Source organism: Tachypleus tridentatus, chromosome 12 (genome assembly GCF_004210375.1).
Source record: "Tachypleus tridentatus isolate NWPU-2018 chromosome 12, ASM421037v1, whole genome shotgun sequence".
NCBI lineage: Eukaryota > Metazoa > Arthropoda > Merostomata > Xiphosura > Limulidae > Tachypleus > Tachypleus tridentatus.
The window spans coordinates 126,640,573-126,666,579 of record NC_134836.1 but is presented as its reverse complement, the minus strand read 5'-3'; the positions used below and the strand labels follow the sequence as shown (position 1 = coordinate 126,666,579).

At 34.0% G+C, this 26,007-nt stretch overlaps 1 protein-coding gene across 4 annotated transcripts in view; it reads right to left on the bottom strand.

Moving 5' to 3' along the window:
* The window catches only part of LOC143234635 (histone deacetylase 4-like), a 78,198-nt gene extending 55,176 nt beyond the window's left edge, over nucleotides 1-23,022 (bottom strand). For 2 of the 4 annotated variants that reach the window (XM_076472115.1, XM_076472116.1), the window contains exon 1: nucleotides 22,716-23,022. In XM_076472115.1, coding sequence (XP_076328230.1) covers nucleotides 22,716-22,881 — 166 coding nt within the window. In that variant the 5' untranslated portion in view covers nucleotides 22,882-23,022. Of the gene's footprint in view, nucleotides 1-12,722; nucleotides 13,092-22,715 lie in introns of those variants that run through there. The other 2 variants (XM_076472117.1, XM_076472119.1) reach the window with 1 other exon arrangement.
* Nucleotides 23,023-26,007: the final 2,985 nt, after the last annotated feature.

The window sequence follows — 26,007 nt, the reverse complement described above, 5'->3', positions numbered from 1 at the left end:
CGAAAGATCTGATGTTCCTGCCTGCGATATGCTGCTGAACATAAACCATAACGCACATTTCCAGCTGAGAGCGAATGATAAACGTTACAATAAAACCTGTTGTTTGTTTAACACGTTCGCTGCCGCGTTATAAAATAAGTATAAATAAAACAACATTCACGAGCGCCAGAGAACGGTCACGTGGTCCTAAACTCGTATACCACAAGATAAATTTGACTTTGAAACACCGCTAAGGCACACAGTGGCAGCGTACGTGTTAGAGTACGACGACTAGTTAAATTTTCTTTGTTTGACAGTTGTCTTAATACATAGGTAGCATACTTAATTAAGCAGACTTATGAAAACCTGAATCAGTGGGAGTCATGTTTAAATGTATGAGGGTGTCCACTTTGAGAGAGAGAGAGAGAAAATGACAAAAGCATCTTTTGATACTATCTGAAGGTGTTTTTATTTTGCACTTCAATATTCAATATATTTTATAAATACATGGGTGTAATTTAGAAGACATCACTGCTCCCCCCCACGCACATGAGATGTCATCCATCTTGGGATTGGGTGGAAAGTGATTGGTTCACTGAAGTACTTGTATTATAATATACTAATCATATAATATTTAATTACTTATTTACATGATTATCTTACACATAAACACATGTACGTCCACTGGTTGGGGAGGGGTAAGTCTAGAACTTACAAAAATCCAGGGTTCGATTCGTGGTGGTGGAGAGTGTATTGTGTGCCGAGAGAACAACAAAAAGAACGCACACATACAAGTTTGGTTCGTCTACTTAGTGACTTTCTTTCCATCAATTATATCCGAGCTCACACAAATCAGTATACAACTCCAGGTTCACGCACAGATTGGTAACCTTAGCTCATGTTTAAAAACAATTTTAGACGGTACCGAGTTTGATCACTGCTTTGGTAGAGATGATGTATCGGGTCATCCCTGAACTAATGTCCGATTTTAGCTTCAGAAAAAGAGAAAGGATTTCAAACAATTTTAATGTTATTTAATCTGTAGTGCATGTTCCATTATTATTAATTATCTCCTACCAACGATTCACAAGCTTCTGAATATCACTTGTATAAAGTTCTTGGGGTTTGGAGGAAAAGAATGTAGATAGGGTAGTTTTGACATCTTCATGTGTGTTACAAGCTGTTTACCATCAAGATAGTTCTGTAAACTTCGGAATAGATGATAATCAGATGGGACAAGATCTGGAGAATAAGGAGGATGTGGAAGTTTTTCCCAGTTTAGCTCTTCAATCTTTACAGATGTGATCCTTGCTGTATGGGGCCGTACATTATCCTGGTGTAACACATTTATGACTGATCAAAGCTGGCCTTTTCTTTCAGTGCAACATTCAAGCGCTCTAACTGTTCACATTAGTAGGGACGTATTGAGACAGTGAATCAAGGGCGACACGTAAACAATAACTCAAACCTTGTTTGCTTGTCTGGTTCGGTACTTCCGAAAAGGTACACGAAGGAGACATCAACCAAAGCTATTCCTAAAGTACCAGACAAGACACAATGTAGCTAATAAACAGGGCCCATTGACCACTCTTGGATTACATAATCGAATTGTATACACGATCCCACGGCCCAACAGAGAGAAATAAAAAGTTGTGGCAAAGGGACGCAAACCCTGAACCTTCAGTTTGCAGCCTGGGATACATGGTCACATCACAAGTCTTAAATCAAAATGGCTTCATCAACTTATAACAATGGTTCTTAACCACTGGATCGCAACCCTGAATTGTCCGAACTTTTCTCTGTAGTTCAGCAGTGGCTGCGTCAAGTGGTTCTATTTTAAAAGGCATGGTCGCCGAGTTAGATCCGCGACCACATTTTGGACCGCAGCCAAAAACAGGTTAAAAGCCACTAGCTTAAACATTTACTAACAAATAATTATTTCCTCAAAATGATTAAGCAATTAATTTAATAGCCAGATTGAATTTTAAAAGAATAAATGTAATATATTATAAAACGAAGGTGAATTATTGAAAAAAGTTGAAAGTGATTTAATTGTGGTGTTTTCTGAATTTAATACGAGCTCAGTTCAAATGATCACTTATTCTACGATAAAAAGGGGAAAACGGGGTGACAGTGTTCTCGAAAGCCTATTCTGGTTTATATTATATTTTCGTATATACGATAATAACAATGTTACAGCAAAATAAGAAACATATATAAAAGCACAACGTTCAACAACCCCAATTTCACTTTGGCGACGCCAGCGCCCTCTCGCTTTGAGATATTTTCTTCAAGGCCGTTTTGTAAGGGAAAAAAGTAAAGACAACAGCAAAACGTACAAATAAAATCGTGACAACTAATCCAATTAACTGCTTACAGGGTTAAAACGGAAAACAACAAGGAGATGTTGACACAGCACTACTGTTTCACGTGAAGGGCAGTTCTATATAAAAAGATAGCTTTATTATACAAACCAAGAAATTGCGCGAACTAAAGACTCTTTGTTATCAGTGACGAATGGATGATATTTCAAAGCAGTCCAATATCTTTTCTTTGTTAATACAAGTAACTGTAAATCATACCAAGGATTACATGATCCCCATCTAACAGTATGGAAACAAACGTATTCAAATATACAAATGGCACAGTAAGAAACCCTAAAACTATGGCTGTTTCAATACACAAATTTATCTACTTTTAAAACATCGTAAACTGATAGCTTTGCATTCTCTTCTTATATTACAAGATTTTACAGTCATAAGTATTTCTCTGTTACCAATAAAATTGAAATTACAAATTAAGTTCTGTTGACATAAGATGTTATTAAAAATCTAAATACTGTATCATGTGACATAGTCTAGGTAAGCCTAAACACATTTGGTTTTTTTTTTAATTTCGCACAAAGCTACTCGAGGGTTATCTATACTAGCCGTCCCTAATTTAGCAGTGAAAGACTAGAGGGAAGGCAGCTAGTCATCACCACCCACCGCAAACTCTTGGGCTACTCTTTTACCAACGAATAGTGGGATTGACCATAACATTATAACGCCCCCACAGCTGAAAGGGTGAGCACATTTGGCGCGACGGGGAAGCGAACCCGCGACCCTCAAATTACGAGTCGAGTGCTTTAACCACCTGGCCATGCCGGGTCAACACATTTAGTACATTTCAAATTTCATGAGCGCTTTTGTGTGTGTGTGTGTGTGTGTGTGTGTGTGTGTGTGTGTGTGTGTGTGTGTGTGTGTGTGTGTGTGTGTGTGTGTGGATCGGGTGTGACCAAGTAGTTAGTTAGTACCAGAACTGTGAATCCTAAAGTTCATGGTTCGCATCTTGTTGCCTTTAAAATACGTGCTGCACTACGTGGTCGTCAGTGCGTTATTAAAGTGACGACCAGGTCTCACTTTTTAATCTAGAGTTTACCGTTGTTTTTGTTGGTAACATGTTAATAGACCCTCCAGCCCAGCATTTACCAATCTGTACTGTACTGCTCCCAAAAGGAGGTTTTTAAAAATTAGGCAGCAGACGTAATTTTTTTTTAGTTTAAAAATTATATTTCTTAAAATTAATTCATAAGTAATGAGGTTTTTTTTTTTTTCTTTCAACACGTTTGAGCAGAAAGCATCGTGTGGGTGTGTTTGTCGTAAGTAACGCCCCCTCAATGTTTCTCATCCATTCGTTGAGCGAACCACTTGTAGCACCACTTTCGGTATTTATTTATATTAGAATTTTATTAGAAACGATCCAGCACATACACACAAGTAACAAACACAATGAGTAAACCTGAGGTTATACCGTCCACATAACGAACAAAAGATTTATTTCATCTATCCCTAAATTCGGGATATATCCCTGCCTCTTGGAAGCAGCTAAAATACTTATGTTCTTAAAGGAAGGAAAACGAGCGAATTACAGACTAATCAGTTTAATAAATTGTCCAAACTTAATTTAAGAAAGAATAGTTATCAATAGTTTAAGAAATGACATCAAAATTACCTGATGTTCAAAATGGTTTCAGAAAATTTCAGCAAACAACTTAGTTAGGCTTACTAACACCGTAACAAATAACTTGAACCGAAAGAAAACAAAACCGTTCGCTTTCACGATATCACGAAAACGTTTGACAATGTAGTTTAAGACTAAAATTAAAATAAATGGAATTAGCAACAGAAGTTATTCGCTAGTTATCCAAACTTTCTTGATGGCATAAAAATGTAGAGTAAATGTTGAAGGTGAGAGACGGTAAGTTAGCCCTAGCCTGTACATCACGTATGTAAGCGACATGCCATAAATGATATTAATTGGAGTTGAACTTCACAGTTTGTTGACGATGTGGCCATCTGCAGGAGTTCAAACACACCCTCAATAGTATGAAACAATTTAAAATAAATTCTTAATAAAATGGCCGAGAACTATCAGAAATATATTGTCAAAATTAATATACTGAAAACAAAATTAATATTATTCACAAAACCACTTAAAATACGCAGAAATCTTCATAAATTATACCTGAACGGAGCTATTATTGATACCAGTTCGTCGACAAAATTTTTAGGCCTAACGTATGATTCAAAATTAACTTTGTGAAAGCATACATCCGAAAAAGGTGTGTCAATGAATAAACCAACTCGAAATAAAAACAGGTTAAAACAACATAGTAGCATCCACAGGAAACATTATTAAAACTTATATATCAGACCAGTCATATAATACACATGACCAGCATTGTTAAATATTAAACACAAATCTTAATGAATTATAAACAATATTAAACTCAACACTCTCCATAACATTCAGAGAACCAAGAACCACAAACTTAACATTTCTACATTATTACACAATCCTATATATAATAAAAGACAGATTGATTGTTCTGTTACTTTAATAAAAATGCATATAAAATGATCTGTTAACAGAATTTGTTTTGTTTTTTAATTTCGCGCAAAGCTACTCAGGCGCTATATTCGCTAGCCGTCCCTAATATAGTAATGTAAGACAAGAGAGAAGGCAGCTACTTATCACTACCCACCGCTAAGTTTTGGACTACTCTTTGACCAACGGCTGAAAAGGAGAGCATGTTTGGTGCGACGGGGATTCGAAGCCGCAACCTTCAGATTACGAGTCGAACGCCTTAACCCACCTGGCCCTGCCGGGCCACCTATTAACACACATAGATTGCTATATCATACACATAAGAAATAATGCCACTTACACTGGACATTAAAATTATCACACCAAGAGTAAGATATAATTGTGGTATTTAAAACGGATATTTTATGTATAAATACGCGCTGGTAAGTATTCTTGTCAATAAATGTAATTGGGTTTCGAAACTGTTTGCGATATCACACAAACCGAACGAAACAAAAAACAACGGTATAAACTGTTTGTGGCCAAATAATTTAAAATGAAGCTACATGTTACTAGTGTTATATTCAAGGGCACGTCCCTGAAGAGGGAAAGTTAACTTAGTGTTTTGTGTTAGAACACTATCAGTAGCATTTGACAGTTCTTAAATCACCGATTCGTTGGGAGGAGGTCGAAAATATACCTGATATTAAATCACCAAATCCCGATGCCGAGAGAGAGAGAGAGAGAGAGAGAGAGGGACATGAGCACTCATTGTTTAATAAAGGGGGCGCTGCAACGAAAAAGGTTGGAAAACACTGCTTTAGCTTATCGATTGAAAATTAGGAATGACTGTGTGGGTTGCCAGCCTTTAAGTAGCTCAATGCGAAATATTTTAAACAAAAATACAGTAATTTGAAAGATTTAAAATCTACACGTACTGCTCTTCAAAAGTTTTAACCCTTAAAAAATATTACACACCTGACGATAACGCACCAACACGTTCAAATGCATACAGCATTTGATACTGCTCCCAATCTCACAGTATTTTTATCTTTATACAGGTCCCCCCCCCCAGTGGTTCGGCGGTATGTCTGCGGACTTACAATGCTAAAAACCGGGTTTCGATACCCGCGATGGGCAGAGCACAGGTAGCCCACTGTGTAGCTTTGTGCTTAATTCAAAGTAACAATAACAATCTTTATACAGTAAATTAAGTAAACATTTTTATTGCATTTTGAGACTGGGAGAAACATCATTTTTAAACATTTATCATTAAACGAATATTTTTTTTCTTTAAACATCTGCATTATTTAAATTTTCCACAAAGTCATTGTGATCTGAACTAATCGTATAGGGTATTTACAAGAAATCACTAAAGCCGGGCCTCAAACTTCACCACGAATGTGTTGTAACGCACATATTATTGTGGTGAAAGAAACAAAAAACACATTCTACTAATTATTACATTAGTTTTGTTTAAATGGATCTTATCGAAGTCTTCGTCATAAAAATACACTCCAATTAGTGTCTAATGGAATAACAAGGATATGCAACAAATACGTCCCCTGATGGGATAACGGAAAGTTTACGGACTTTAAATTCTAAAATATATGGTTCGATTCGTCGCAGATAACCCAATGCGACTTTTCTCTAAAACAGCCAAATACAATGCAAAGTCACTCTTATAAAAAACAAAGTAATATAAGTATGAAAGAGGAATACAAAATAATTTACGTTTCTGACGAATAAATTAATATGTTATGATATTGAGTGATATTTTTGAACAAAAATATAGTCCACATTTTTTTTTTTTTTTAAAGAAGCATATAATATTCTATATTAATTTGGCTTTGTCAGTCAGAGAAACGTTTATCACTTCGCAGACTGTCTTTGGTCAGTCACAGAAACGTTTACTATTAAGCCGAATCATCTTTATTAGTCAATTTTAATGGACTCTCATATCATTACCAGGAAAACAGTTAATAAACAATGTAGGGAGGTTATGTTTGTTTTGAATTTGGAACAAAGCTACACGAGGGCTATCTGCACTAGCCGTTCCTAACTTTGCAGTACAAGACTAGAGGGAAGGCAGCTAGTCATCACTACCCACCGCCAATGAATAATAGGATTGACCGTAACATTATAAAGACCCCATGGCTAAAAGGGGAGAGTATGTTTGGTGTAACAGGGATTCGAACCCGCGACCCTCGGATTACGAGTCGAGCGCCCTCTAACCACCTGGCAGGAAAGAAGGTAAAAGTTTGGTAAGCATAATGATATATAACACTATGTAACAAAATTTTTATTTTTTCTTGTTCCTGGACAGAAAGTGTTATTTCCCAATTGCTTATGCTTAAAATAAATGGAAAAGACCTATTTTTCTCTTCAAACTTTGCTTTTGTTACCTGGGAATTATAACGTAAACATGATGGGAGACTATATTTGCGGACTGATACGTGAAAATGATTTACATTACAGTCGCAAATCTCGAAAAACTACACACTTTTAAACATTTTTGTATAACTTTAGTATAAATACATGTAAATCTTGATTCATATGTTGTTTTATTCAGACCTTATGTAAATGAAAATGTGCAAATTTGTTCCTTTTTACATAGCAAATAGGTTAATTTCTAAATTTCATTATTCAGATCACAAAAGCAAAGTTTGAAGGGAATAACGGCCACTTTCTGTACTTTTACAACACAAGTAATTAAGAAATAACACGTACTATCCAGGAACAAAATTTGTGTTACATAGTGTTATTTATTTCGCGAGAACAATTTGATAAAAAGATACATCCAAAAGTGTTCGAACTACGTAATTAGATAAAACGTGACTTCTACTGTTATTGGCTTTTTATCATCCTAGTAAGAAAGTATTTATATACAATTATTCAAAAATTGTTTTTTTTTTAAAGGTAAATAGCAGAGGTTAAAAAGAGAAATGTTGGACCACCCATCATCTAATACACACACACACAAACTCCAGGGAACTCGATGACAGACACGTGCTTACTGAAAGGATAAGTTTATTGGAAGATTCTCAGCACACCATTATTGTTCTCTTTCTTTCAGTTGTCTTACTACAATTTATTTTGCCAATGGTTTTTCGATTCATTTAAGATTTGTTTAATAATCCACCTCGGCATACCCCAGAAACAAGAAAACCCCTACCCGTGCGCTAAATGTCACTAGTGGCATGTTGTTTACCTTCGAATGAACTTATTTTCAAGTGGTAACATTTTTGATTTTGTTGAGGTTTAATTTTAAAGTGTGAAGTAATATTACACAGTTACACACCTTTCATAGTGTGAAGTAATATTACACAGTTACACACCTTTCATTTCTTATCATTACTTTCATTCTTGAAAAAAAAAGCACAAATCACTTGGACTCCGGGGTTCGATGTCCCGAAGGTGAACAGAGCGCAAATAGCCCATTATGTTGTCTTGTATAAATTTCTCCAGAGAATGAACAGCTATGTTTAATTTACATGAAAATTACATATTGTCGTTCTCTCAGCTTACAAACTGTTCACGCTTTCACTACTACGTAAAATCGTAAATGATCTTCAAATGTAGGTAAATATTACAAAGACAACGAACGCACAACCCTTCAGTCTATGACAATGTTACACGCGCCCAAACCCCAGGTAGGCGTTTTCACTGCTGCAACGGCATATTCCACAACGTACTATACACTGAAAGGCTGTTCTAAGTAATATGTTCAAATATCCTGAACCTGTACAAAACCGACAACAGGCAAGCGAAACGTGTACGAAACAGTATTTAGTATTAACGTTTTAGTACAGAGGAAACACCATTTAATACTAACCCAGGTTGACCATAAAACATTTGATTTTTATGATAAAAACAACTTAAAACAATTATATACAACAATTATTTGCGTTTCTCACCGATTTGTTCTTATAACAAAAGAGTAAAGGCTAAACCTTGTAAACAACAAGTTGTTTTACCAATGCACTTGGCTAGTTTGCGTTTTAATTTCTAAACCTTGTTACCTGAACCATTTTATAACCAACCTTCAACTGGCCTATATCAATATTTACAGCAACAAACAAACAAACAAACCAGAACATCCATATTATGTTTATACTTTCCAAAGTTTCACTTCCTTTTCCATATCTCAAAGTGTGTGAATAAAGTAGAAGAAACTTGAGGACACAGTGGAAGACCGGAAGGTACTTGGTGTAGTACATGAGAAATGGAAATTTAACATTAGTCATCAATTTGATTAGTTGATAAGTGGAAACAAGATTGAACAAGATGATCACATTAGTTCTGAGCTTCTGAAGAAAAAACTGTAAAGTTTAAAGAATAATAAGTTTCCTGGGTCAGATAATATTTCAACAGTTGTTTTGAAGGATGGATATATGAGCCATTTGCTACTATTTTTTTTGCAAGTCCTTGGACAGTGGTCAGATGTCAGAGGACTAGAACTTAGTTAATATATGTCCTCTTTTGAAGGTACATGATAAAGACTGTCCCAGTAATTATAGATGAATCAGTCTTACATCAGTTGTGGAAAAAGTGTTTGGTAGATGAGGGAAAGTATGTAGATTTGGTGTATTTGGATTTTCTAAAAGCATCTGATAAGGTACCACATGAAAGGCTTGTAAAAAGTTATCTCTGTAGATGTGTGTGGGCGAGATAAGTTGGCTAATTGGATAGAAGAGTGGTTGGGTGGAAGAAAACAGGGAACTGTTATAAATGGAGTTCAGTAAAACTGGATTAACGTCACAAGTGGGGGTACTCCAGGGCTCAGTCTTAGGGCTTTTTCTTCTTTTATTGGATCTGCATCAATGGCACGGATAAAGGAATGGTTAATAAATTTGTATTAAGATCTCGGAGGTTGATGGCTGTGAAGAGGATGTTGCTGATTTACAAAAGGATTTAGATCATTTAATGAGTTGGGCAAATAAATAACAGATAAGGTTTGATAATAATAATAATAATTGCAATATAATGCATGTGGGTTATCATAATTTAAATTATAACTTGGATGTGAATAACCTTAAGTGTTATAAAAGAAAGGAATTTTTTTCATAGTGGCTGATAAATCTTTTAAACCATCCAAGTGGTAAAACAGATTTGTATTCAGCATTACTATAGCTAAAACCTGAAATCATGTCTAAAGATATTATAATTTCATTGTATAATTCACTGGTTAGGCCACGTTTGGAGTACTGTGTTCAGTCGTGGGTTCCTTACCATAGGATGAACACTGAATTGTTGGATGGAGAAGAGTTACTAGAATGGTGCTTGGAATAGAAGGAATGTCACATGGAAAGAGGTTAAGATTTCCAAAATTGTTTTCTCTTGAGAAAATGAAGAGTTGGGGGGGGGGAGTCTGAGCAAGGTGTTTAGGATTCTTAAGGGGATTGACAGTGTTGATATATCGCCTTTTTTCATACTTAATGGTGAGAACAGTGGGACTAGGGGACACAAATATACATTTTAGAAAGGTAGGAGACATCTTCGGCTAAAACAGTTTTATTGTTCTAACAGAATGGATGGTCTATGGAACGTATTGCCTTCAGATGTGAAAGCAGTTAATTTAAGCGAGTTTAGGAGAAAACACGATAATTATATGAATGATAAAGGCTGGATATCAGTTTGTTTGTTTTCAATTAATAGTTTTAGCTTAGTTTAGGAGATGGTACAGCTAAGATGGCTCAAATGGTCCCTTGCTGTCTCTAAACATTATGTTAACTGAAGACCTGAGACAGACAAAGGTTGAATTGTGGGCATCACACCGAAAGCAGCGAAGAGCCTTCCATAATAACCCAAAAGAACACTAAAGGTCTGGAAAGGCCTAATAATGACCATCTGGTTATATTTTTTAATATTCAAATATGTTTCTAAAACACGTGTTTAGTTGTTGTTTTTCAATCAAAATATTTTGTAAATATGGTTTTATATGCTATAAACATTTTTATATTTGCTAATGATACTCAACCTTACATTTGATGTAATGGACACGAGGTCGCCACATAGAAAGGAAGGCATGAAGAATAATTATCATATTTTTCTTAATTTCCCGGAACGAGAACATCATAAGTAAACTAACGGTATTTTATTACAAATAAAGTTGTCTGAAAAACAATAAATAATAATACTTTAAGTAACTGAAAATTGTTCAAGTAAAATAATAATAGTCCTGCACGTAAATTTGAAAGTTTGTTAATTTCACACAAAGTTACTCAGACACCTAGTGTGCTAGCTGTTCCTAATTTTGAAGCGATAGATTAGAAGGAAAACCAACTACTGTAGTTAACACTACCAAACACCAACTATTGAACTAGTATTTACCAACGAATAATAGGTTTTACCGCTAAATTAAAGTGCTCCATGGTTACAAGGCCAATCATTTTTGATGACAGGGTTTGATCCCACAGGTTGCGAGTGGAGCCCTTTAACTACAGGCCATGTCAAGCATTAATTTAAAACGTGCTTGTACTGTAACGTAAAACACCCAAACGTGTATTATTGTACAAATCACATATTTGACTATCTCGATTTGACGCCAATAAGAGTTAGATTATGACTAAAACATTGAAGCACACTTGCAGTTTATATTAGTTGCTTTTAAAACGTGGTGAATTTTGAATAGGGCCTCACTAAAATGTGTAGCCGGAAGGTTACTTTGAATCAAACTTACTTCAAGAGGATTTATTTACGTTTTGTTTACTATTATGTTAAGGATACACGATATTAAACGTTTTTAAAATAATACTTTGAAATGCTGAAAATTGCAATAAGTTAATGTTCGAAAGTTAAAAGACTGTGTAGTTAAGATTTCCGATCCGAGTGGAATAAATAATTAACGAAGAAGTAATTTTCATCACCTTAATGTCAATTCTTAATTGTTATTAAAACTAATAAAAGCGGTTTACCCTAGCGGAAATGAAGTATTTCTAATTGTCATTACATTGAATATGGGGACAAGATAGCCTAGGCTTTACCTCCGCAACTTGAATTACATTTATTAGCGATGTCCATGTTTAGAGAATATATCCAGATATTTGTTGAAGGTAACAGCAAATTCAGAGAATTACGTTCATGTCCTTTTTAGGAATGTTTTAATTACGCGACTGTATGGATTTATAGATTGGTTCGGTATTTTACAAATGTGTTATATTTATAATATTTATCAACGGTTTGTCAGCTTTATAAATAGCGAGTTATACATAAGCAAGGGTAAAAAGATATATATATAGATACAATGCGATAAGAAAACAGACAAATAGACAGATAAATTATAAGGGAACAGTCAAAATAAGGTTCTGTGTTGATAACTGCTCTCAAGAGTGTAACCAACAGCCTGTTTAACTGTACTTTGTCTTTCAGCGAGTTAACAATAAATATCACTGTTAGGCCTAAATGTACACAGGATTTGCTTCTAAACATTACTAAATATTCCAGTTAGTATAAAACCTGTCTACAAGTAGTATACATCGTTGTGGTTTTATATGAAAAGTAGATGCAACTTTCTGTTTGCTGAAATTTGATATTTAGCATATTAGGAGCATGCTGAAAATATATTACCAAACCCTATATAACAAGACTTATATTACGCTTTATAACTAAAATGTTGCCTTCCGCATGCATCACGTGCCTGATGTTTATAAGTTTATTAAATTGGCGTAGCTTTAAGCCGTTTCAGAAACAAGAATAATTTGTTGTACAACTTAACGTATTAAAAACTATTTGATTTTAATGCATTTGTTATCAGATATTTTACTAATAACTTCAACTAACCCTAAATTGTTAATCAAAATCCACCACTTTTATCATTTTTGTCGTAAACGAGAATCAATTATGAATTATCAAATAGCCTTTAAATACTCGCCGAGTGAAATAAGGGAACTCACCTGACTATTTCCCGGTAAATACAACTTCCCTCCCGTACTCACTGTGCCTATTACCGTGGGTGTCTCGCTGTAACAGACCTTCGGGCAAATCAGGCTAAAGAACTTTCACTTGTTTAATTGTTCACTTGTTGTTATTAATACGATTGTTTGTATTTTCATATAGATATAAATCTAATTTAACTCTAACCGTTAAAAAAAACACAATTTTCTTCCGATATCATTACTCTAACTTTTTCTCGTGTGTCATAGAAAGTAGACTAGCTTCAATTCATTTTCAACATCCTGGTCTCATAAGCGCTATCTAGTGTTATGATGTCAAAACATTATCAAGGTTAAATAGTGCATGCCCTGTTGGGCTTTTTTGATGGACGCACTGCGCAGATCTCGAACCTTGCATTTAAATAAACGTGAACAGTCAAACCAGGAGTCTGAAATACTAGTAGAGGGTATACACGTACGTGAAGGTTATACAACAAAACTGGGTCTTAGATATAAAATCGATTTTTGACGTCTCTCTTTGGAACAAAACACGCTAATATGGCTGAGTCGATGTCATGGAAACGATACTTTGATTTTTAAGAAAAAACAAATTATACAACCATCTTACGTATTGCCCCGTGAGTCGAATATTAAATGAAAAGCTTGAAAAACGTTTAGTAATTTTAAAACACGTTCTTTAATCGTTAGAATAAAGTAAACTATTACTCACTCAAATGAAATTTCCACAGTGCCTTATGCATTTCGGTATAGATTAAGCGAATTTTTTCGCCTTTCTCTGTTGTGTTTATAAACATATTTACAACAATCTAATATATTTTTTGGTAAATTGTAGCTCACGTTGCAATGATATATACTAGTTGTAAAATTGTTATGAAGTCACTGCCGATGTAAGTAGTTTTCATAATAGTTTAAACCTTTGAATTTGTTTTCAGTTCTTCAAAACAATATTTTGAAGTGAACTCTCGGTACTACAGACAGAATGGTAGTTAAACTCAAATAATTAAAATAACATGGAAACTGTCGCTACTAAATAATCAAATATATTAAAATTAATATTTAGAAACGAAAAGCAAGTTTCAGTTTAATCGGTAAGGATTACAATTAAAACTAGGTTAAAATTATCTGAGTATTATAAATAATATTAACAAGTTAGGGGATTTGAAAACATGAAAATTATATGGAACATTCTGTTTGGTGCTTTGGTTACAGCACGGCATGGCCAAGTGGGTTAAGGCGTTCGACTCGAAATTCGAAGGTCGCGTGTTCGAATCCCCGTAGCACCAAACATGCTCGCCCTTTCACCGTGGGGGCGTTATGTATGATGGTCAATCCCACTGTTCGTTGGTAAAAGAGCAGCCCGAGAGTTGGCGGTGGGTGGTGATGACTAACTGCCTTCCCTCTGGTATTACACTGCTAAATTAGGGACGACTAACGCAGATATCCCTCGAGTAGCTTTGCGCGAAATTCGAAATAAACAAACAAGCAAAGCTTCACTTACTTTCGATAAAAATTCTAAGTGTCTTACAAAATTTGGCCAATTTGAACAATTTAGTTTAATAAAAACAATAATATGACAATCCAAAGCCTGTTTGTAAATATATTCATAGTATAAGGCCCATTAGATCGAGGATAAGTCTGAAAGGTTTTAACGCTAAGAACCGGCTGTGATGGGTAGAACCCAGATATCCCATTTCATATCTTTCTGGTTAAAAACAAACAAAATATATCACGACACGAACAAGAATTATTTTAACATTTTCAATCAATATCAGTCAGACAAATCAACTGTATAAATAAAGTAGAAAAAATAATGAAAACATAAAAATGTTATGGCTGTCATTATAGTTTAGAACAGTTTTCATAACCAGCGAAATTATGTTCTAAAATACGTGTAACGTATAGTAATATCAACAAACACTGAGGGTGTAAAGAAGAATTAGTAAAAGTAAGTAATTGTCACACCAATTATTTAATGTGGAATAAAATAGGTGTGAAATATGGTAATATCAACAACCACTGAGAGTGTAAAGAAAAATTAGTAAAAGTAAGTAATTGTCACACCATTTATTTAATGTGGAATAAAGTAGGTGTGAAATACAGTAATATTAACAAACACTGAGGGTGTAAAGAAGAGTTAGTAAAAGTAAGTAATTGTCACACCATTTATTTAATGTGGGATAAAGTAGGTGTGAAATATAGTAATATCAACAAACACTGAGGGTGTAGAGAAGAATTAGTAAAAGTAAGTAATTGTCACACCATTTATTTAATGTGGGATAAAGTAGGTGTGAAATATAGTAATATCAACGAACACTGAGGGTGTAGAGAAGAATTAGTAAAAGTAAGTAATTGTCACACCATTTATTTAATGTGGAATAAAGTAGGTGTGAAATATAGTGATATCAACGAACACTGAGAGTGTAGAGAAGAATTAGTAAAAGTAAGTAATTGTCACACCATTTATTTAATGTGGGATAAAGTAGGTGTGAAATATAGTAATATCAACAAACACTGAGGGTGTAGAGAAGAATTAGTAAAAGTAAGTAATTGTCACACCATTTATTTAATGTGGGATAAAGTAGGTGTGAAATATAGTAATATCAACAAACACTGAGGGTGTAGAGAAGAATTAGTAAAAGTAAGTAATTGTCACACCATTTATTTAATGTGGGATAAAGTAGGTGTGAAATATAGTAATATCAACAAACACTGAGGGTGTAAAGAAGAATTAGTAAAAGTAAGTAATTGTCACACCATTTATTTAATGTGGGAAGAAGTAGGTGTGAAATATAGTAATATCAACAAACACTGAGGGTGTAAAGAAGAATTAGTAAAAGTAAGTAATTGTCACACCATTTATTTAATGTGGAATAAAGTAGGTGTGCAATACAGTAATATCAACAAACACTGAGGGTGTAAAGAAGAATTAGTAAAAGTAAGTAATTGTCACACCCTTTATTTAATGTGGGATAAAGTAGGTGTGAAATATAGTAATATTAACAACCACTGAGGGTGTAGAGAAGAATTAGTAAAAGTAAGTAATTGTCACACCATTTATTTAATGTGGGATAAAGTAGGTGTGAAATATAGTAATATCAACAAAACTGAGGGTGTAAAGAAGAATTAGTAAAAGTAAGTAATTGTCACACCAATTATTTAATGTGGAATAAAGTAGGTGTGAAATATAGTATTGTCAACAAACACTGAGGGTGTAAAGAAGAATTAGTAAAAGTAAGTAATAGTCACACCATTTATTTAATGTGGGATAAAGTAGGTGTGAAATACAGTAATATCAACAAAACTGAGGGTGTAAAGAAGAATTAGTAAAGTAAAGTAATTGTCACACCATTTATTTAATGTGGAATAAAGTAGGTGTGAAATATAGTAATATCAACTAACACTGAGGGTGTAGAGAAGAATTAGTAAAAGTAAGTAATAGTCACACCATTTATTTAATGTGGGATAAAGTAGGTGTGAAATACAGTAATATTAACAACCACTGAGGGTGTAAAGAAGAATTAGTAAAAGTAATTGTCACACCATTTATTTAATGTGGGATAAAGTAGGTGTGAAATATAGTAATATCAACCAACACTGAGGGTGTAGAGAAGAATTAGTAAAAGTAAGTAATTGTCACACCATTTATTTAATGTGGGATAAAGTAGGTGTGAAATATAGTAATATCAACGAACACTGAGGGTGTAAAGAAGAATTAGTAAAAGTAATTGTCACACCATTTATTTAATGTGGGATAAAGTAGGTGTGAAATATAGTAATATCAACAAACACTGAAGGTGTAAAGAAGAATTAGTAAAAGTAAGTAATTGTCACACCATTTATTTAATGTGGGATAAAGTAGGTGTGAAATATAGTAATATCAACAAACACTGAGGGTGTAAGAAGAATTAGTAAAAGTAAGTAATTGTCACACCATTTATTTAATGTGGAATAAAGTAGGTGTGAAATATAGTAATATCAACAAACACTGAGGGTGTAGAGAAGAATTAGTAAAAGTAAGTAATTGTCACACCATTTATTTAATGTGGGATAAAGTAGGTGTGAAATATAGTAATATCAACAAACACTGAGGGTGTAAAGAAGAATTGGTAAAAGTAAGTATTTGTCACACCATTTATTTAATGTGGGATAAAGTAGGTGTGAAATATAGTAATATCAACCAACACTGAGGGTGTAGAGAAGAATTAGTAAAAGTAAGTAATTGTCACACCATTTATTTAATGTGGGATAAAGTAGGTGTGAAATATAGTAATATCAACAAACACTGAGGGTGTAAAGAAGAATTAGTAAAAGTAAGTAATTGTCACACCATTTATTTAATGTGGAATAAAGTAGGTGTGCAATACAGTAATATCAACAAACACTGAGGGTGTAAAGAAGAATTAGTAAAGGTAAGTAATTGTCACACCATTTATTTAATGTGGGATGAAGTAGGTGTGAAATATAGTAATATCAACCAACACTGAGGGTGTAAAGAAGAATTAGTAAAAGTAAGTAATTGTCACACCATTTATTTAATGTGGGATAAAGTAGGTGTGAAATATAGTAATATCAACAAAACTGAGGGTGTAAAGAAGAATTAGTAAAAGTAAGTATTTGTCACACCATTTATTTAATGTGGGATAAAGTAGGTGTGAAATATAGTAATATCAACGAACACTGAGGGTGTAGAGAAGAATTAGTAAAAGTAAGTATTTGTCACACCATTTATTTAATGTGGGATAAAGTAGGTGTGAAATATAGTAATATTAACGAACACTGAGGGTGTAAAGAAGAATTAGTAAAAGTAGTAATTGTCACACCATTTATTTAATGTGGGATAAAGTAGGTGTGAAATATAGTAATATCAACAAACACTGAGGGTGTAGAGAAGAATTAGTAAAAGTAAGTAATTGTCACACCATTTATTTAATGTGGAATAAAGTAGGTGTGCAATACAGTAATATCAACAAACACTGAGGGTGTAAAGAAGAATTAGTAAAGGTAAGTATTTGTCACACCATTTATTTAATGTGGGATAAAGTAGGTGTGAAATATAGTAATATCAACAAACACTGAGGGTGTAGAGAAGAATTAGTAAAAGTAAGTAATTGTCACACCATTTATTTAATGTGGGATAAAGTAGGTGTGAAATATAGTAATATCAACAAAACTGAGGGTGTAAAGAAGAATTAGTAAAAGTAGTATTTGTCACACCATTTATTTAATGTGGATAAAGTAGGTGTGAAATATAGTAATATTAACGAACACTGAGGGTGTAGAGAAGAATTAGTAAAAGTAAGTAATTGTCACACCATTTATTTAATGTGGGATAAAGTAGGTGTGAAATATAGTAATATCAACAACCACTGAGGGTGTAAAGAAGAATTAGTAAAAGTAAGTAATTGTCACACCATTTATTTAATGTGGGATGAAGTAGGTGTGAAATATAGTAATATCAACAAACACTGAGGGTGTAAAGAAGAATTAGTAAAAGTAAGTAATTGTCACACCATTTATTTAATGTGGGATAAAGTAGGTGTGAAATATAGTAATATCAACAAAACTGAGGGTGTAAAGAAGAATTAGTAAAAGTAAGTATTTGTCACACCATTTATTTAATGTGGGATAAAGTAGGTGTGAAATATAGTGATATCAACGAACACTGAGGGTGTAGAGAAGAATTAGTAAAAGTAAGTATTTGTCACACCATTTATTTAATGTGGGATAAAGTAGGTGTGAAATATAGTAATATCAACAACCACTGATGGTGTAAAGAAGAATTAGTAAAAGTAAGTAATTGTCACACCATTTATTTAATGTGGGATGAAGTAGGTGTGAAATATAGTAATATCAACAAACACTGAGGGTGTAAAGAAGAATTAGTAAAAGTAAGTAATTGTCACAGGTATAAAATACAGTAGGTGTAAATTATGTGTGTGAGATAAAGTAGGTATGAAATATGGTCGTTTTAAAGTTAATTATGTTTGAAATAAAATATGCATATAAATACAAACTACTGATTTAATGTACCATTTCAAGCCCTGTTTTCAGTTTTTATGCCCCTGGGCATTAAACTGGTGTCTCAGCCTGTTTGTTCGTAAATGAAAGTGAAACATGAAACACGTTCACACATTAATGGTGTTGGCAGTTCATTCGCAAAGACTGATCTTTAATTAGTTATTTTTAGATAGTTTCATCAGATTAATTAGTTGTTTGAATATTTATTTTCACATTTCATTTGTTTGTTTGCCTCTGAATAAAGCCACATTGGGCTATTTGTTGTGTCTACCGCTGGAAATCAAACGTCGGATTTCAGCGTCATAAGTCCTTAAACTTAGTGCTGTTCCACAGAGAGGGACTTTTACAATAAGGGTTAAAATTGTTTTAGCATCTTGTGTTCTATATCGAATAGCAACTGAACATAAGCATGGAGAACAACTATCCAGTAAAGGGTAAAGAACACGAACCGTGCTTCGTTATTAAATTTGTCTTGTAGTGAATCGTTTAATACTAGAAGTAAAAAAACAACAAAAAACAACTGTTTTCTTTCACAACTCTGTAGACACATACCTGCAAGGTCTCATCCCATACACTATTTCTTCTCACAGCTCTGTAGACAGTTAATTGTAAGGTATTATCCCCTACAATGTTTTCTCTCAGCTCTGTAGACAGTTACAAAGTACAAGTACAAATAAACAGAAAAACAGCGCGTGAACGTCAGCTACAGATTTGAGGGTGATTTTCAAGCTTAGTCAAAGGTGAATAACAATGCTTATATAGCACAGATAGCCCTCGTGTAGCTGTGCGCGAAATTCAAAACAAACAAGCAAATACTTGTATGGATATTCTGTGGAAAACGTGTTTTTAAAGGCTACGTCGCCGGTTGGGTTTAAATGTTTATTTAAATGAAATTTATGAAAAAATAGAAATATGAAATAAGTAAGACATACAGGAATAAAGGCATTATTATGATAATGTTATTCATGAATATATTTGATATGTTCGTTTGTTTGTTATGCATTTCACTCAAAGCTACACGAGGGCTATCTGCGCTACCCGTCCCTAATTTAGCAGCGTAAGACTAGAGGGAAGGGAACTAGTCATCACCACCCACCGCCAACTCTTGGGCTACCCTTTTACCAACGAATAGTGGGATTGACCGTCACTATATAACGCCCCCACGGCTGAAAGGGCGAGCATGTTTTATGTGACGAAGATTCGAACCCGCAACCCTTAGATTACCAGTCCAGTTCCTTAACCACCTGGCCATGCCGGGGCCTCTTTGATATGTGATTTTTTTAACTTCTACTTTTTGTAGTTAATGTTAAGTGTTTCCTAAAATATATTGATTGGTCATATTTAATATAAAATAGTTTCGATTCTTTGTCTTTTTTAAATAGTAGTATTGACATACGTTTTTAAATTTTAACATTAACACGTGTTTTTATATTATAATAACACATGTTTCTAGATGGTAATATTAACACACGTTTCTAGATGGTAATATTAACACGTTTCTCTATGGTAATATTAACACGTTTCTGTGAGGTAATATTAACACTTGCTTCTGTGAGGTATTATTAACACACATTTCTAGATGGTAATATTAACACATGTTTCTGTAAAATAATATTAACACACATTTCTAGATGGTAATATGAAGACACGTTTCTAGATGGTAATATTAACACACATTTCTAGATGGTAATATTAAGACACGTTTCCATAAGGTAATATTAACACACATTTCTTGATGGTAATATGAAGACACGTCTCTATAAGGTAATATTAACACACATTTCTAGATGGTAATATTAAGACACGTCTCTATAAGGTATTATTAACACACATTTCTCGATGGTAATATTAAGACACGTCTCTATAAGGTAATATTAACACACATATCCAAATGGTAATATGAAGACACGTTTCCATCAGGTAATAGTAACACACATTTCTAGATGGTAATATAAACGCACGTCTCTATAAGGTATTATTAACACACATTTCTCTATGGTAATATTAAGACACGTCTCTATAAGGTAATATTAACACACATATCCAAATGGTAATATGAAGACACGTTTCCATCAGGTAATAGTAACACACATTTCTAGATGGTAATATAAACGCACGTCTCTATAAGGTAATATTAACACACATTTCTTGATGGTAATATTAAGACACGTCTCTATAAGGTAATATTAACACACATTTCTAGATGGTAATATTAAGACACGTTTCCATCAGGTAATATTAACAGACGTCTCTATAAGGTAATATTAACACACATTTCCAAATGGTAATATGAAGACACGTTTTCATTAGGTAATAGTAACACACGTCTCTATAAGGTAATATTAACACACATTTCTAGATGGTAATATTAAGACACGTCTCTATAAGGTAATATTAACACACATTTCTAGATGGTAATATTAAGACACGTCTCTATAAGGTAATATTAACACACATTTCTAGATGGTAATATTAAGACACGTCTCTATAAGGTAATATTAACACACATATCCAAATGGTAATATGAAGACACGTTTCCATCAGGTAATAGTAACACACATTTATAGATGGTAATATAAACACACGTCTCTATAAGGTAATATTAACACACATTTCTAGATGGTAATATTAAGACACGTCTCTATAAGGTAATATTAACACACATTTCTAGATGGTAATATTAAGACACGTCTCTATAAGGTAATATTAACACACAATTGTAGATGGTAATATTAAGACACGTCTCTATAAGGTATTATTAACACACATTTCTAGATGGTAATATTAAGACACGTCTCCATAAGGTAATATTAACACACATTTCTCGATGGTAATATTAAGACACGTCTCTATAAGGTAATATTAACACACATTTCTAGATGGTAATATTAAGACACGTCTCTATAAGGTAATATTAACACACATTTCTAGATGGTAATATTAAGACACGTCTCTATAAGGTAATATTAAGACACGTTTCCATAAGGTATTATTAACACACATTTCTAGATGGTAATATTAACACATGTTTCTGTAAGGTAATATTAACACACATTTCTAGATGGTAATATTAAGACACGTCTCTATAAGGTAATATTAACACACATTTCTAGATGGTAATATTAAGACACGTCTCTATAAGGTAATATTAACACACAATTGTAGATGGTAATATTAAGACACGTCTCTATAAGGTATTATTAACACACATTTCTAGATGGTAATATTAAGACACGTCTCCATAAGGTAATATTAACACACATTTCTCGATGGTAATATTAACACGTTTCTGTAAGGTAATATTAACACACATTTCTAGATGGTAATATTAAGACACGTCTCTATAAGGTAATATTAACACACATTTCTAGATGGTAATATTAAGACACGTCTCTATAAGGTATTATTAACACACATTTCTAGATGGTAATATTAAGACACGCCTCTATAAGGTAATATTAAGACACGCCTCTATAAGGTAATATTAACACACATTTCTAGATGATAATATAAACACATGCTTCTCTCTGGTAATATTAACACGTTTCTGTAAGGTAATATTAACACTTGCTTTTGTGAGGTATTATTAACACACATATCTAGATGGTAATATTAACACATGTTTCTCTTAGGTAATATTAACATATGTTTCTGTAAGGTAATATTAACACACGTTTCTATAACGTAATATTAACACACATTTCTAGATAGTAATATTAAGACACGTCTCTATAAGGTAATATTAACACACATTTCTAGATGGTAATATTAACACGTCTCTCACACTGTTTGTAAAAAGAAACTACAGCTAATTTGGATAATATACAAGTTGTAGAATCACCAATAAATTTTAAAATTCTATAGCGACGTATCATTTGTACTCTGTTAACATGACGATGTTTCACAGTCAGTCTCTTATCACAAATTGTTTTAGTTTCTTCTACTTTTTGTCTTTAAGTTGTTTAAACGACTTACGTTGGCCGCGCACATTCTTGTAAATGAATCTGTCTTTACACGAGAAACTCCAAGTGCATCTTGGACTACTCTGTTGATACAGATTAAATTGTACGTTAAAAAAAAAAACATTCCGCGTTTTGGCGGGGCTCAAACTTAGCACTTGGATCATCATCACTAGCGCCATCTAGGGAGGAAGAGGTCAGAACTGAACCACAATATCCACGCAGAATAACAGCGCTAACTAATAACTGTAGCCCTTTTCCTTGTTTCAGTTTCAGTTTTGTTTATCTGTTGACGTAATCGACATGAAATGCTATCCCTCATGGCTAAAGAAAGAAACTTCAGTGAAAAAAAAAAGAGAAAAACAACAACACTTTGTGTTATGATAACACTAGTTTTTAATCTAACTGCTAGTAATTTGTCATTGCAGTGACCTTCAGAGTCGTTAGCCCATTAGTGTAGAGGCCTTGCACGTGACGTCATGAAACAAAACTTCCGGTTTCGTTCGACGCCACCATATTGGACGTTAAACGTTCCCTTCTCGCGGCCGACAACAATCTGTAACAATACCAGATACGGTAAGACTTTGTATGGTATCATTGACGTAAGCATCGCATTTGGCAAAAGGTATCCATTCGAAATCCTAGAGTTATTCAGTTTAACGACATATATCCTTCATGTTGTTATTTAGATTACTTACGCTGTCAAATAGCACGATATCAGAAGATAGATTTAGTTACTCATAGACGAATGTCTGCACTACGGTGTGACCTGATGCTAGTGGTCTTATCCGTCAATTTCTTATTCACATTAAACGATGTCACATCTTGAAGAAACTTTGTTTCGCCACACCTGTAACCAAGTAGACTGTAATTGCCATCATAACTTAGGCTTAATTGTCAGATGGAACATCCCTATAACTAAGGAATAGCTGTGTCCAGTTTCGAACCACTGTTCAGAGTGGAGGCAGATAGTTAAAATATACCACAGTCACAACGGCTTCCTTTTTTTTTCTGGCTCCTTGAACTGAATAGTGGAATTTACTGTCACTTTTTTAACACACCCTCAGCTGAAAGAGCATGCTCAGTAGTATATCGTGGTTAGACCCAGTGTTGGTTAACAATGATGTATTCTGCAGCTTACAACATTTGAAAACTAAACACTGGAGCACGGTTAACGTTCTCAGAGTTTATAAGCTCTGAGGAACATTAACAATGGCGTTGAGACGGTGTGGCTTACATTAGAAGGTCGTAGTAGCTATGGCAACAAATAACCTTTCCAGATCAAAATTCGAATAAAAAACGTATATTCTTTGTGGATTGATTTGTTTGTATTACTAACACTTTTCTGTTAACGACAGTGAAACACCCACCAGTATTATCGTCCCCTCGATCACCCTGGTAACCCAGGAAAAATCCAAAGAAAAAAGATGACAAAAACTGGTGGGTTTGGGACTTAGAACTCTCCACTCGTTGAAGTTTAAGAGGATAAGCTAAACAATAAAAACACAGTTGTAAAAAACGGTTCTTTCTTTTTATTACAATTTTGTTCTTTTTGTTACATTTAGGAGTTGTTTTTTTTTTTTGTTGTTGTTGACAAATACGCTCGACTAAATCACAGTCGATTTTACTGTAGCCAACTGCTGACAAGTCCAGTGTTCCCGTTAATCTACCTTTCTTAGTATCTAGCCACTTGTTTCCAAGAAATGTTCCGCTAAACTTCGTAATAACGTCGCCAGATATTCAGGGGTAACTCTGCAACTCACAATGATGGGCAGGAAACCGATGACTCCTTGTGTAGCTTTCTGCTCAGTAACAAACTGCATTAAAATGTTTTGTTTTTTCCCTAAGATTGTTTCGTTTTGTAGTTTTTTAAAGTGAATGTCTCGAAGTGTGACGTCACACAATAAGCTTCGAAACAAGAATATTCTTAACGTTCTCTAGAAACGACATTTTAATTATAATCTAACCTTAATTTATTTTCTTCTGACATGGCCAGGAAGTTAAGACTCTCGACTTGCACACTGAGGGTCGCGAGTTCGAATCCCCGTCATATCCAGTATGTTCGCCCTTTAAGCCGTTGAGGTGTTATAAAGTGACAATCAATCCCACTATTCGTTGAAAAAAAAGAGTACCCCAAGAGTTGGCGGTGGGTGGTGGTGACTAGCTGCCTTCCCTCTAGTCTTACACTGCTAAATTAGGGACGACTAGCGCAGATAGCCATCGTGTAGCTTTGCAGGAAATTAAAAAAAATCTTTTAGACTGCAGTAATACTTCGATAAGTCTGACGGCTTATAACGTTAAAAACCGGGTTTTGATACATGTGGTCGGCACCATGTATATTATATATATAGGCCATTGTATATCTATATGATTAACAACAAAGAAATAGTTTCTCTTTATTAGCTCGCCGGTGAGACCGCAGTAAGTCTTGGGAAATCAAGGGTTTGATTTCTGTCGGTGAATACAGCAATAGTCAAATGTGGCTTTGCTATTACAAAAACACGTACACATAACATTAAATTACCCGTACTGACACCGCCGTACGTCTATGGAATTACAACGCTCGAAACCGGATTTCGATACCCGTGTTGGGCAGAGCACAGATAAGCCAGTCCATTGTTGTAGCTCGGAACTTCGTTCGAAAGAAAGCCTTTTTCCAATTAAAGCTACAAAATTATCACCGCCACATATTTGGCACTTGAAACAAACATCTAAGACGGAAGAACAGTAGTCGAATTGATAATAAAATATAAGTCTCAGGGATTATTTAGAATTGTTTACAACTACGTGTTAGCACGTTTTTATACCAAGAGTGTAATTATATTTCGATAAAAGTTTCATAAGAAATCATATCTGGGTAAGCATGTTACTCAAGTTAACACTTTATTATAACACAGAAAAACATTGAATAATATTCAGTGTTCATTGGATCAATTTCTCTTTGAGCTGCTGCACTGTGGCTAAAAGGGCCACTTCTTTCACTCTTATGACCTTGAAATATACAACTTTCTTTGGTTCTTGTGGTTACAAGCTTCTGTGGCAGAATTCTTGGAAAAATTAGAAACATAAATTTTACGGAAATGGTCGGTTAAGTTGCGTGACTGGGAGCTTTTAGTTTTCCATATGATCTAGCCATCGATAACAGACACGCACTTTTTAACTCGCGCCATCTAGTGACTGATGCTTTAATATAAAGTTAGTATCCTAAATCCAGTAAGACTTATCAAGCTATTATTACATTTTAGAGTCCTTGTTATGCATCTTTAACATTCTCAATTAACTTATATAGGTCTCCTGATAAAAACAAG